Raw genomic sequence first — 14,630 nt, 5'->3', positions numbered from 1 at the left:
CAGGTCCATTCCTGGGCACTGTAAGTGCAGTGCTGCCATTAAGAGTATATGGTGCTGGAAGGTCGTCATCACGCACTCCACAGCACCATGATGGCTACCCTGAAGACTGAGAAGTTTGATATCAAATTTCTCAGCACATTAAACTCGCACTGATGCGAGTGTGGGATTTAATGTAAAATGCACGACAGAGGGCAACTTAGATTTGCCCCCTGAACCTAACCCACAATCCACATCCTGCCTGAGAGGCTGCCTGGGCTGCCACCCAGCAGACATGTTGCTGGACCCCTGGGTAGAGAGCCATCTGCTCTCCTGGGCCTGCAACAATGCACATCCTGGGCGAGGTGCTAGGTCTCCTCCCACAGGATGGGCAGGGGAAGCTTCAAAGGCATGCCGCCTTTGTGAACTTCCGCAGGCCACTTGCTGTACTCAGCAACTGGCCCCCACTGGTTCTAACCCCCACTCTGGCGGTAAGACTGGCGGGAAAGCCCAAGTGAGGAAAGGGGGTGTGCCAGCCTCTGCCAACCCCATCCCTCAGGTGGGGGAGGCGAGGTGAAGCACAACTCCGGGCTCTTGCCATCTTGAGGATGAGGGGCCCTGCCCAATCAGGATTAGTCTCCTGCCCCCCTCCCACTGGAGAGTGGCAGGATAGGGGTTGTACCCACCCCAGGGAAGGGACCCATTGGTCCCTGACCTCTACCAACCTGTAACGCCCCTAAATTTAGTATTTAGGGGTACCCTGAATCTTCCTTCCTCAGATTCTGAATCTGAAATAAGAACAAGAAGAAAGAAGACCTGTCGTGCAGCTGCTAACAAGAGGACGACACCAACTGACTTGGCCCCAGCCCTACAGGCCTGTCGACCCTCGAACCTGCTTCTGCTAAATCCCGGCATCTCCAGTTTTCAGCAACCTCGAAAACCCCCGGAGGACCTGACTGCCTTGCTCATCTACCAAGACTGGGACTCCCACGAGCAGTGGTCCTGCTCAAAAACAAGCAACAACCCCTGGTGCCAGCCAGGAACCGCGAATCCAGCACACTCTGCACCCGCCGAGTCCAGCCTGTGTCTGAGTGGACAAAGACCACGAGGACGTCCCCCCGGTGACTGTGACCAAAAATCCAGCACCCAAGGACCCACCTCGACGCTCCTGACGACGCCTGCAGCCTCAGAACCAGGGACCCCTCCAACCGCGACCAGCAGAGGGTAAGATTTCCCGACACCAAAAGGCACCCATGCACCCGGTGCCCTGCGGCATCCTGTGCCCAACTTCTGGGTGCCTACCTAACCTACAGCTTCCCAACTTACCTCTCGAAGTGGTGGTCGCACCTGAAGAATCTCCGTCCCCGAGCTTGCAGCCTTTGTTCATCTTGCAGCTTCTCCATTGAAATACATTGAGCGCCCAACGGCTCAAAAGCACCCTGCACCCAGCCGCCCGAGTGCCCCTGGAAGTGCAACATCTATCCTATCTTACTTCCCCATTTGCTCTGTGTAAGTGTCCAGGAGCCCAGTTCCCACAGCCTCGTGGCCTGCCTGCAAGCAGCCACCAACCAAAAGCCCCCTGCCCCCCATAGGCTAACATTGGGCCGAACTATCTCTGCACCCGGCTGCCCCTGTACCGCTCAGGGTGTACCAACTGTACCTACCTGACCCTGGGAGACTCCTGAGTCTATGCCCAGAACCTTAACTCTGCCAGTCGAGTACTTACCTGAAAGCCGATAACCTACATTTTCTCCATAGGGTAACATTGACTGGTTTCACTTGGAAATTCTTCTAAGTGTTGAGTTTTGAAACTTTAAAATATTCACAAAAAATCGCCCGATCAATGAAAACGAAATTACTCACCTGTTATCAGGAGAGATCCCAGTGCTGGATCTTGGTGCCCAGCACTGACCCTAAAAAGTAATTACAACTGTACTTACCGATCACTTGATTTTCCTCCATAGGATATCATTGCCTGGTTTTTGCCAGAAATTCTTCTAAGTGTCGATTTTTGAAACATACAAATATTCCTTAAAAAGCGCCTGTGTAACAAACAATTTCTTTCAACTGTTTACAGGAAATGCACCAGGGCTGAATCCAGGATCCAACCCTGAGTAAGAAAATCATACGCAGAGTAATTGAAATCGCATTTACTTAAAAATTCCCGTTGAGCTCAATGTTATAATTGTGTTTGAATTGTGTTGCCTATTGCAACAACTGCAACCCTTGCATTTGAAAGTCTATTACTTATTGGAAGTATACAACTACAGCATTTCATTCTGAGAAAGTATTTTGATACCTACTTGTGGTTCTAAAATAAAACGATATATTTTTATATACAAAACAATTGGCCTAGAGTTTAGTTCTTGAGTGTGTGAGACCATTTGCTGACTGAGTGTGTACAACAAATGCTTTACACTGGCCTCTGATACTGCCTTACTGCTCGACCAGGCTACCACTTTAGAGAGTAAGGTTATATCTAACTTTAGCCTCTGCCAAACCTCTGGGGACTGTGGACTCTTTACACACTGAACCTTACTTTGGTTCAGTATATACAGAGCCACTTTCTTACAGTGGGTACACCCCCTTTATGCCACCCTCCATTGGGAGGGGGCATGAGCCTCTCCCTAATTGGTTGAGTCTCCTCATCTTCAAGATCGAGGAGACTGAGATGTGTGCTTCACCTCGCCTCCCCCACCTGAGGGGTGGCTTTGGCAAAGGTGGGCCAGGTGGGCCAGCCCAACCTGGGGAAGGAGGCATGACACCTGTGCCCTGGATGGGCTTTGTTGCTGGACCCAGAGCGCTGAGGCTCTCTACCCAGGTGTCCAGAAACCTGTCTGGTGGTGGCAAATGGTGGGCAGACATTCAGTAACTACACCAGGGCTGGTTGTTTTTCAGGGGATAGCTCTAATATGCCCTCTGTGTGCATTTTACATTAAATACCACACTGACATTAGTTTGGGTTAAATATGCTGAGACGTTTGCTACCAAACTTCCTGGTTTTTAGGTCGAGCCTGGAGCTGCGCACATGCGCTGCTTGCGAGACTTTTAGTAAGGGGCTTCAGAAAGCTCACCACACGCTTGTGCGTGTGTTTTTCTAAGAAAGTCAGCACGCAATTGGGCAAACACGGGTGCATGTCCCGCCGTTGCTCCGCCCACGGCCTATTGCTTGCGGTTACCTGCACGGGCGACATCTGTTTGCAATTATCGTGCACAGACGCGTGCGTGATAATAGAAAACAGATGTCTCGCTGTGGCGCGCGCGCACACCACTCGCCTGCTTGTTTCCTTCCTCCTGTTGGCTCGGCTGTGATTGGGGTGGGAGGGGGAGGATCTGGTGTTTCTGGCTCCATGGTATATCACACCCCTATGTGAGATCCCACCCGCCCTCTGTCACTCTCCAGCAGTCCTCCTCAGGAAGCAGCCTTAACACCTTGTTAGTGCACACTCGGCTTTACCATGCCCCAGCCCACTTAAATCCCCACTACCCCACAGATTGCGCATTCCTTTGCATGGTATGCTTCTGCCGTCACTCCATATGCCCTCCCATCACTCGGCTTCCCTTGCATACCTTAAGGTACAGATTCCTGTTCACTTCCCATAAGCTCGTGGACTCACTCCTTCTCAGCCAGTATCCTTGGTAACTCCTGCAAGACCACAACGTCCCCGTTATCTGCTCCATTACCGTCACTCGTCCATTCACCTGCCCTCAGAACGCACAAAGGTATTTACCAGCACCCACATACCTGCACGGCGGGCCAAACCTGCCCACATTCCTTGTTCTCTTTTATTACCAGCCCCCGTCTCTGAGCTAGTGCCTCTGCCCCGCCTCCCAATATTGTGCACCCCTCCGGTGCCTGACGTGTCGGTACCGTGAAGGCCACCAGGCCTGGGCTCGGGCTGTGCAGTCTGGGGCCTGTAACTCTCGTGTGCTGGCCCCGGGCTCAGTAACATGTCCGCAGAAGCTGCTGTGCTGCTGACTCCAGGAGGCTGGCGGGTGCCACCGCTTCACTTCTTTTAACCGTGAATCTTGATAAATGCACGTCTCACTTTGTCGAGTAACTAACTGGTCACTAGGTCTTCTTATTTGCAGTTGCCCATTTATAATACGGAAAATAGAACGTCAACCATATGATGGTAAATGCATGATAAAAGCGCTTCTGTAACGGAACAGCCCTAACTATTTGTGTAGTTTGTCTCTAGGCTGATGTTAAAATATATGTTCACGGATAAACTCTCCCGTGGTCAGGTCCATGGTGTATGTGATCATAATACCCTTTAGCATCAACCTGGGACATTGTTGAAGCTATTTTTGCTTTGTTCAGACAGTGCATGTAAAGGAAGAGTTCAGTTGGTTTACTTTCTGGTCTCAATAAGACATTTGAGATATTTCTTAGTAGCTGAACAAATGCCCTAATCTAGTGGCTGCGGTGCGTTCTTCTCTCTTCTTGCTCTCACTCCTCTCGTCTTCTCTCTTTGTCTGTCTTTATTTGTGTTTCTTACTTTCCCTCATTCTCTCACCTCCCTTAACCCCCTCTCTCTCTTTCTTCGTCTCTCACCCTTTTCTCCCACAGCCTCCCCCCTTTCTTTCTCTGGTCTCGCTCATTCCCTCTCTCTTTGATTCCTCCTCTTTCTCACCCCACCTTCGTCTCCCTCTCGCTTTGACCCCTTCTCCCCCCACCCCCCTCTTCATTTCTTCTCTCACTTTCCCAGCCATCAGCACCACTGTCCCCTGTACACCAACAGATATCGGTGCACACTGAAGAGACAACATGCCATCTGAGCAGACAGATTTCTACATGAAAGAAAAAGAGTTTGCCCTGGAGATTATGATGTACTGGTGTTTGATGCTGAGAAGATGCTACCGTGCATAAAAGTGTCTGGGAACATTCATGCTCACAAACAGTGGCTTCAATAAACCATAACTAGACACTGAGCTCCACCCAAGCAGGCCAGCAGAGCCTGTCAGTTACCCCTCCACGGGACACACCTGCCTCCCTTCTCCACCCGTCAGAAGGAGGAACAAGCATTGGCATAGCCAATAGGTCTTGCATTTGGGACCTTATAAGTGTTTAGCCATGCAACAGTTGATGTTGTTGCACCAAGGATATTGTACTGCATAACTAAATACTTAAAAGGTTCCAAAGGCGAGACCTATTGGCTATGCCAATGCTTGTTACTAAAGCCATTATGGAGTGAGTAGTGACCAACTCTCAGACCATATACTCTTTGTGGCTTTACTACACTTACAATGTCGAAGAATTGACTTAGACACCGTAGGGGTACAGGGCTCATGCCACTGTACCCTTATCTGAGTGGTAGTGCACCCTGCTGGAGTGGTGACTTACCTAGCCCTCAGGCAGTGGGTTGTACAGGGATGTGTGCCATGTCGAGACTTCACTTTTCCCTGCACCACAACATACAGCCTGCAATGGCAGTGTGTGGGTGTGAAGTTACAGGGCCTCTAAGGATGGCATAATAGGTGTTACAGCCCTTAGAGGCCTTCCCTGGTCTCAGTGCCTTTGGTACCTTTTACAAGGGGCTTACCTGTGGCCAGAGATGTGCCAATTGTGGGTACAAAGGTTCAGGTTTGGGAAAGAACACAGGCCCTGGGAATCTGATTGGCAGGGACCCAGGGCACATCAAGTCAGTTTGCATCGAAGGTCAGGCAATAAGTGGGGAGTGACCGTGCAAAAAAGAGGCACTTTCCAACAACCTCCAACCACAATATCAGGAGGAAATGGTTTCATTACCATCATCTCTAGTTTCTGATTTGCAATTTATGCTGCATGACTTACGCAGGCATGCTTTCCACCATCAGCGCCTCCCACCACACCTTAGTCTCCACCGGCAACGACGCCAGTTAATCAGTCTTTACCATCACTGCCTCTAAGGCCGCTGCCATTGTCACCACCTATTCCGCGTACACTGTAGATGGCAGCTCTCCAGGAAACTTCAGTATCAGACGATGATAGGGAAGAATGTGAGCTCTGTGACACGGCAGCAGAGTGGGATTATTATATATTACCACTCCTCTCATTGCCAACATCTCCTCCAGCGTAAAGGAAAGCTCCTGCTTTGAGGTCTTTCTTCACAATCCCTGTTTTAAAGGACATTTTGGAGAGGTTAAAGAAAAGGTAACTTCTAAGATGGCAGCCTTTTCCTCCATGGGCATACAGTCTATTTCTGTCTCATTTGAGCCTATACTTAAGGCGTCATTGCAGCACGTCAGTTGGAATGTTGCCTTTTTTTCATGGCCATTGCATCTGCACATGGAGTGATTGAAGGTCAGACTCTGTCTGCAGTGGAACCATACATTGTCTTTCATAAAAACAGGGTTGCTATCCGAAGGTATCGTACTTACCAAAAGTTGTTTACGATGTACACATCAATTAAACTTTCTCTTTAAGTAATCGCACCTTTCCTTCGGAAACGTACCTTGGTTCCTTAAATCTCAGGCTTTATTAGAAAAAACAGAAGATTTAAGCAAAGTTAACCAGCTAGTTAAGAGAAACAGTGATGAGACAACAATACGGAAGGAAAGGTTACTTACTTGTAACCCTAGTTCTGAATTATATGTCTCTTCACTGATGCATAAACAATCCTCACAACCGCCCCCCAAGTCTCTCCGTTTTCCAACAGCAACTATATATACAGTTTAATTTATAACTTCCCATTACATCCTCATAAGGAACTTAGGCCTGTTTGGTAACTGCCGCTGCCAGACATGCTGGGATAGGGAATTAGCTTGCTGCCTAGAGGCTTATTTGTACCTATCTGTATATTTAGTGTAATAGGCAATGTTTCTATTTTATGTGCTTCTTTCATCAATACACGTGGTTGTAACACATTTCTGCAGTTTCATGATGCAGTGTTGCTATGTGTATTATTTGAAGTAGAAGAATTCAAAGTAAATCTACCCTGTTAAGGCACTAAAGGTTTTGGGAAATGACCACCTTTCCCCTCCTCTAAATGCATGTGCTAAGTTTAGAAAAGAACTGTTAAGGATCTGCAAGTGCAGGTGGAACTACTGTACATTTATTACTTCAGTGAAAATACCTGCGGTGCAGAACTAGGATTATAAGTAAGTATAATTTCATTGCATATGTCTAATCCTGTAGAATTCTCAAGGAATCCACTGTAAAATCTATGTAAAGCTCAACAAAACCACCATTAAACACATAAAACTATCTTCTGAGCAGCAAGAGGAGATGATGTGGTGTGTGGGCTGAAGGTCATCATGTGGTGCTCTGTGTCTGCATTGGTGCATGCTTGTCGCATGTGGGCTGGAGGTCATCATGTGGTGCTCTGTGTCTGCATTGGTGCATGCTTGTCGCATGTGGGCTGGAGGTCATCATGTGGTGCTCTGTGTCTGCATTGTTGCATGCTTGTCGCATGTGGGCTGGAGGTCATCATGTGGTGCTCTGTGTCTGCATTGTTGCATGCTTGTCGCATGTGGGCTGGAGGTCATCATGTGGTGCTCTGTGTCTGCATTGGTGCATGCTTGTCGCATGTGGGCTGGAGGTTATCATGTGGTGCTCTGTGTCTGCATTGTTGCATGCTTGTCGCATGTGGGCTGGAGGTCATCATGTGGTGCTCTGTGTCTGCATTGTTGCATGCTTGTCGCATGTGGGCTGGAGGTCATCATGTGGTGCTCTGTGTCTGCATTGGTGCATGCTTGTCGCATGTGGGCTGGAGGTCATCATGTGCTCTGTGTCTGCATTGGTGCATGCTTGTCGCATGTGGGCTGGAGGCCATCATGTGGTTGTCTGTGTCTGCAGTGGTGCATGCTTCTCACATGTGGGCTGGAGGTCATCATGTGGTGGTCTGTATCTGCATTGGTGCATGCTTGTCGCATGTGGGCTGGGGTTCATGTGGTGCTCTGGGTCTGCATTGGTGCATACTTGTTGCATGTGGGCTGGGAGTCATGTGGTGCTCTGCATTGGTGCATGCTTGTCCCATGTGGGCTGGAGGTCATCATGTGGTGCTCTGGGTCTGCATTGTTGCATGCTTGTCGCATGTTTTGTCGCTCCACCATTTCTAGGAGGTCAAGTAAATCTGTTTTTTTCAATAATATTTACTTTGCTGTCACCAGTAGTGATGTAAAGTTTGAAAATCTTGCAAACCTCTCCGATTGCTAACATAGAATTGATAAGTTAACATCTTTGTTTAAAAATAGACAAATGAGAACATGGAATTGATGAACGGCCTTCAGTCAGAGCAACACGTGAAGAAGGAGTTGGCGAAGAAACTGGGGCAGGTGCAGGAGAGCCTGGGGGACCTGAAGGAGCAGGTGAGGAGTTTGGGAAAGGGACAGGGCATCTGCAGGAGTTCATGTGTGATTGAAAGAGCAGGCTGAGAGCTGTCAGTCTGAGGAAGTTACAGGAGCCCCCTGGGTGCTATGAAGGAGCAGGTGAAGAGTTTGCATTGCCCAAGGCAGTTTCAGGGGCCCCTGGGTGCTATGAAGGAACAGGTGAGGAGCTTGCAGAGCCCGAGGCAGTTTCAGGAGCCCCTGGGTGCTATGAAGGAACAGTTGAGGAGCTTGCAGAGCTTGAGGCAGTTACAGGAGCCACTGGGTGTTATGAAGGAACAGATGAGGAGCTTGCAGAGCTTGAGGCAGTTACAGGAGCCACTGGGTGTTATGAAGGAACAGATGAGGAGCTTGCAGAGACGGAGCCAGTTACAGGAGCCCCTGGGTGCTATGAAGAAGCAGGTGAGGAGCTTGCAGTGCCCGAGGCAGTTACAGGAGCCCCGGGTGCTATGAAGGAGCAGACAAGGTACTGTCAGAGACTGAGGCAGTTACAGGAGCCCCTGGGTGTTATGAAGGAACAGGTGAGGTTGTGGCTGAGACTGAGGCAGTTACAGAAGCCCCAGGGTGCTATGAAGGAGCAGGCAAGGTGCTGTCAGAGACTGAGGAAGTTACAGGATCCCTTAGATGCTATGAAGGAGCAGATGAGGAGCTGGCAGCAAATAAAGAAATGAGGGAGCGTGTCCTATGGCGTAGACAAGGAGCAGGTAGGTGGATCTTGAGGAGCAGTTGATGAGCAGGAGAAACGTGAAGAACAGCAGCTGAGAGGCTTGGGTATGTGACTAGCTTAAGGAGCAGGTGCTTGGTTTCACTATAGCATAGGAATCCTGGCTGCCTCATAGGAAAAGGGCTGCTACCTCCCTCACTCATCAGAATGATCTACATGAGGTGGGAGGACAGAAGATGTCTGTGCAGGTCAGCGATGCCCAACATGGACATAGTTAGCCTTACATAAAGTCAGCTACAGTTTCGTGTAGCCCACACATTTGGAGTCCAGTGGACTCCAGCACCCGGTCGTCCAGTCACACACAGTTCACAAACCATGAATACACATGCTCGGTGTTCAGCACAGGTTCCCTTCACACAGGCAGCAGAACCAGTAAAGGCAAACAACTCAGACTAAGACCGACATAACGGAGGTTTTACACTGGTGGCAGTAACCAGAAAGCAGTCCTCAAAATTCAGCAAAAAGTGGGGGCATACCATGCAAGAAAGATGGCACTTTCTCACAACAACTCCTCCAGATAGCGAAGCTAAAACAATTTACGTTTTTGGTAAAATGTTTTCTTTCTCCAGCTTGGCTCTTAGGTCCATAAATGTGATTTCTTTATTTCTTTATCGGGCAAGTGCTCACATGCTCTGTAGGACATGGCTAGCAAGATCTTGCCAGCGGAGGAGCTTGGAGCTACTAGGTTCCCAGGGCCTGTGTTCTTTCCCCAAAACTAACCCAATTGGCATCTTTGGCCACTTGTCAGCCCCCGGTAAATGGTACCACAGGTACCCAGGGCACTGTGATCAGGGAAGGCCTCTAAGGGCTGCAGCACTTATTGTGCCACCCTTAGAGATCCTGTACCCTGAGACTAACACACTGCCTTTGCAGGCTGTGTGTCTTGGTGCAGAACAAAGTGGAGAGTTGACATGGCACACATCCCTGTGTGCCATGCCCACAAAACGATTGCCCTGGCATCGATCAGTTACCCCTCTAGCAGGGTGCACTATGCCAGTGATGAGGGTACAGGTGCATGAGCCCTGTACCCCTACAGTGCCCAAGTCCATTCCTGGGCATTGTAAATGCAGTGCTGCCATTAATAGTATATGGTGCTGGGAGTTTGTCATTACAAACTCCACAACACCATAATGGCACCACTGAGAAGTTTGGTATCAAACTGATCAGCACATTAAACCCACACTGATGCCAGTGTGGGATTTAATATAAAATGCACCTCAGAGGGCATCTTAGAGATGCCCCCTGAAACTCAACCAACTTCTAGTGACTCGACTGAGTGGCTGCTTAGGCTGCCACCAACCAACATGTTTCTGGACCCCTGGGTCAAGAGCCTGCTGCTCTCGGGGGCCTGAAACAATGCACATCCTGGGACGAGGTGCCAAGCCTCCTCTCCCAGGATGGGCAGGGTTCACGAAAGGGGAAGTTTCAAAGGCATGTCGCCTTTGTGAGCCTCCCCAGACCATTTGCTGCTTTCAGCAACTGGTCCCCACTGGTTCTACCCCCCACTTTCGGCGGGAGAACCGGTGGGAAAAACAAGTGAGGGAAAGAGGTGTGCCCACCTCTGCCAACTCCACCCCTCAGGTGGGGGAGGCGAGGTGAAGCACAACTGAGTCCCCGCCATCTTGAGGATGGGGGGGACCCAAACAACCATGGACAGGCTCCTGCCCGTCTCCCACTGGAGGGGGGCACGATAGGGGGAGTACCCACCCCAAGCAAAGAGACCCATTGGTCCCTGCCCTTTACCTACCTGCAACACCCCTAAATCTATTATTTAGGGGGCACCCTGAACCTTGGTTCCTCAGATCCAGCAACGACCAGAAGAAAAGGACCGAACAGCTGTGCAGCCAGCTAACAAGAGGAAGACGCCCACTGACTTGGCCCCAGCCCTGTCTCCCCTCGAACCAGCGCATGCAAAATCCCGGTGTGAGAAGTTGGCCTGGTATATGCTGTTCACTAGTTCTAGTGACCACCTTGTACCATGCCAAGCAACCCTTATGGTGTGGTTGTAAGTCAACCTTTTTGGACTAGCTGCCCTAGTGGTAGCGTAGGCTAAGCAGTCTTTGAGGCTAAACTCGTGATGCGTGTTAAGCAAGCTGTTTTACCAATAGTAACCCCCTTTTATACCAATGAAAGGACACCACACAGATATATATTCAAAATATATATGTATTTATTTCTCAAAGTAACCCCTAGTCTCTTTATGAGCACAGGAGCACAAATCGTCAAACAAGATTACAGTAGAATACACAGAAGTTGCACTTTATATGGATAGGCCCTGGTGGCCACTCAAACCATATACTAAAATAGTGGTATAAGTACCACGAACAGGAAAGGGAAAAGGCCTAGGGCCTCTAGAATCGCTGGGCCTACAAGGAGCTAACGTCAGTTAGTGACCAGGAGGTCCACGGGTGGCGTGTGCAGAGCAAATAGTCACACGCGGGCTCCCATAGGTTTCAATGGGTGCGTAAAAAGTACAAAGTTACTGCAAAAGGAATCTTCCGGATGACCTAGGAACTTAAGATTTGGAACACAGGCACTAGAGATGTATTACTACACATGGGCACCGGAGTACCAGCTTTACCTCACCCACAGGAAGCGGGTGCATAGGCCTCAAAGTGCGTCGGGTTTCTTCTATCTGTTCCGTTGAGCCTGGGACAAAGATGCTGCAGGCGGTCGGTCGGGAAGAGATGCAGTGGATCCAAGAGTGGATCGGAGATGTTGAAGACCTGTAAGCAGAGGGGACAGTGTTCACAGTCACTAGCCAGTGACCAGCGTGGCACCAGGTGGGTACCAGGCGATGTCGGGTGCAAACAGGTGATGAGGGGTAGCTTGTCTCCGCAGCCACGTGGTCCCTGAAGGTCGACGACGTCCAGGAGTCGGCTCACGAGCTGTCCCACGCAGGCTCTCGCTGTCGGCGGTGTCGGCGACTTGATCGAAGCAAACAAGCCTTGGCAAAAGCAATTGCAGGAGGATTCGGAAATCAGCTGTTGGTTCTGACCAGCAAGGTCAGATGGATTGCTCCTTTGGAGGGGAGCAAGGGCCAGTCTGGAGCAACCAGACCAGCGGTGTTTGTCGTAGATTTCGTCGCCAAGATGGCCACTAGCCAGCGGGCCAGCAACCGGTTAGGCGCGTCGAGTGGCAAAATGCAGAAGGGCCCCACGCAGATCGTGGAGATGCTGGAGGGCTCACCTTTGGTGCAGATGCTGCTCGAGGGTTGGGCTTCTCAGGACCCAAAGCACAACTTGGAGGGAGCCTCGGTTGTTGCACTGGTCAGCTTGTCGTAGTCGTTCCAAGATGGCTGGCTCCACGTGTCTCGGTGCCTCCACGGGTCTCCTCTTTGCAGGGACTGTGGATCGGGCGGTGAGAGGTCTGGAGGTCCAGGTCTTGTCAGTCTCTGGGCTCGGGCTCCGGCGGGAGGCGGCGGCAAAGCAGACGGTGATTCGCTGGATGGTGCTTGCGTTAGCAAGGTGGTCACTCCCTGACCACAGGGGAGATTTTCTTCAGTCTTCTGTGCAGCAGAATGTCGAAGTTCCCGTCTTCTTCTTAGTTTCAAGTTGATTCCAGGATGTCTGAAGTCTTAGGACACAGCTCCTACCTTTATTCGGATTCTAGGGGCCGGACTACCTGCTAGGTCCCTCCCTATGGGTGGGACCAGGAAGGGGGGTGGTTACACCCCCAATCCTTTGTCCAGCTCGCCCCAGGCCCGGGACTGGTGTGCCCCAGGACCGGTTTGAACTGGCATATGCACCGAGGCTCCTTGTGAGCCACAGGCATGTCTGGTTTCTTTCAAGCCCTTCCTGACCAATACACAAAATCCTGTCTGGGGTGGTGCATGCACCTCCCCTGGCAGGAAACCCTTTGTCCACACCTCCCAAGCTGGAAGGACTCCCAGCAGCAGGAGGGCAGACTTGTGTCTGTGGTGGCAGCATCCATTTTGTGGAGCTGAGGCTATGTCTGATTTTACCCGGGTTTCAGGCACTGTACATGTCGTGTCCCTCTAGAAGGGTGGAATGCTAACCCCGTCGCCAGAATTGGCGAGGGGTTAGTATTCCAATTCGTATGACACCTTACTCGACATGTTTTGATAAAGCCAAACCAAAGTTAGCATTTAACCGCGAGGTTCATAATGCACTTAAGAGTATATGGTATGACGATATCTGGAAACAGTAGAAGGAAGTTGTTCCGACCACTGCAGACAGGCTCAGCTCATGCCAGAGCACCATCTCACATGGAACCAAGCACTCTGCCTTCAGGATTGTTAAGGCCTGCCATAGGAGTGACTCATAGGTTACCAGGTGTCCCATTTAAGGTTAGGTATAGGTATACTACACCTAAGTAAGAGGTGATTACACCAACTTACCCCAGCTGAGTGATCAGCCAGTTGTGTCAGATTGTTAGGCCAAGCCTGGGGTGGCATAATACATGCTGCAGCCCCTGGCAGGCCTTGGGTACACCAATGCCCTGGGTACCTAGTGTACACTGGTACAGGGGCTGACAGGGTGATCCACTTCCAATTGGTTATGCACCTAGGGTGCATAGTTTTAATTTAGTAGAGAGAACAGCAGGCTGGGGGTCTGATTGGCAGGCCCACAGCCTCAATATGTCAAAAACCAGTGAAGCAAAAAGCAAAAATTTGGGGTGACCATAGGATAGCAGACCCTACTCTCCTACACAACCCCCCCCCAAACGCTGGGACATTAAACTAGCCTTGACCAGTCTCGTCTTCATGTCCTAAGTGGAAGTACCTGGAGAGACCATCTGCATTCCCATGGTCAGTACCTGGCCGGTGCTCCACTGTAAAGTCCATCCCCTGTAGGGAAATGGACCACCTAAGCAGTTTGGGGTTTTCACCCTTCATCTGATTTAGCCACAAGAGGGGCTTATGGTCGGTCTGAATCTTGAAGTGAGTGCCAAACAAGTATGGCCTCAGCTTCTTCAGGGCCCACACCACAGCAAAGGCCTCCCTCTCAATAGCTGACCAATTCTTCTCTCTGGGGGTCAACCTTCTGCTAATAAAAGCAATGGGTTGGTCTTGACCATCTACATTAAGTTGTGACAGCACAGCTCCCACACCCAACTCAGAAGCATCTGTTTGGACAATAAACTCTTTGGAGTAGTCAGGACTTTTCAGGATAGGTGCAGAGCACATGGCCTCCTTCAGGTCATCAAATGCCTTTTGACAGCTTACTGTCCACTGAACCTTTTTGGGCATCTTCTTGGATGTCAGATCATTAAGAGGAGTCACAATGGACCCATAGTTCTTAACAAACTTCCTGTAATACCCAGTCAAGCCCAAGAAAGCTCGAACTTGAGTCTGGGTGGTTGGAGGGGACCAATCCTTGATGGACTGTATCTTACTCTCCAGTGGTTGAACTTGGCCCCCACCTACAAGGTGGCCCAAATACACAACCTTACTCTGCCCTATCTGGCACTTAGTAGCCTTGATAGTGAGGCCTGCCCTTTGCAGAGCCTCAAGAGCCTTCTTCAGGTGGATCAGGTGATCCCCCCAGGTGGAACTAAAGACAGCAATGTCATCAAGATATGCTGCGCAAAAGTCATCCAACCCAGTAAGGACTTGGTTCACCAGCCTTTGGAAGGTGGCAGGTGCATTCTTCAGACC

General features: G+C 50.2%; 1 protein-coding gene across 10 annotated transcripts in view; it reads left to right on the top strand.

Moving 5' to 3' along the window:
- GOLGA2 (golgin A2) overlaps window positions 1-14,630 on the top strand; it is a 410,097-nt gene that overhangs the window by 294,445 nt on the left and 101,022 nt on the right. For all 10 annotated transcript variants that reach the window (XM_085614120.1, XM_085614119.1, XM_085614117.1 and 7 more), the window contains one exon: window positions 8,155-8,268. In XM_085614120.1, the coding sequence (XP_085470246.1) occupies window positions 8,155-8,268 (114 nt within the window). The remainder of the gene's footprint in view (window positions 1-8,154; window positions 8,269-14,630) is intronic.

The sequence above is a fragment of the Triturus cristatus genome, chromosome 1_2 (genome assembly GCF_964204655.1).
Source record: "Triturus cristatus chromosome 1_2, aTriCri1.1, whole genome shotgun sequence".
Taxonomy (NCBI): domain Eukaryota; kingdom Metazoa; phylum Chordata; class Amphibia; order Caudata; family Salamandridae; genus Triturus; species Triturus cristatus.
The sequence above is the reverse complement of the archived record's forward strand: the minus strand, read 5'-3'. Positions and strand labels throughout refer to the sequence as shown.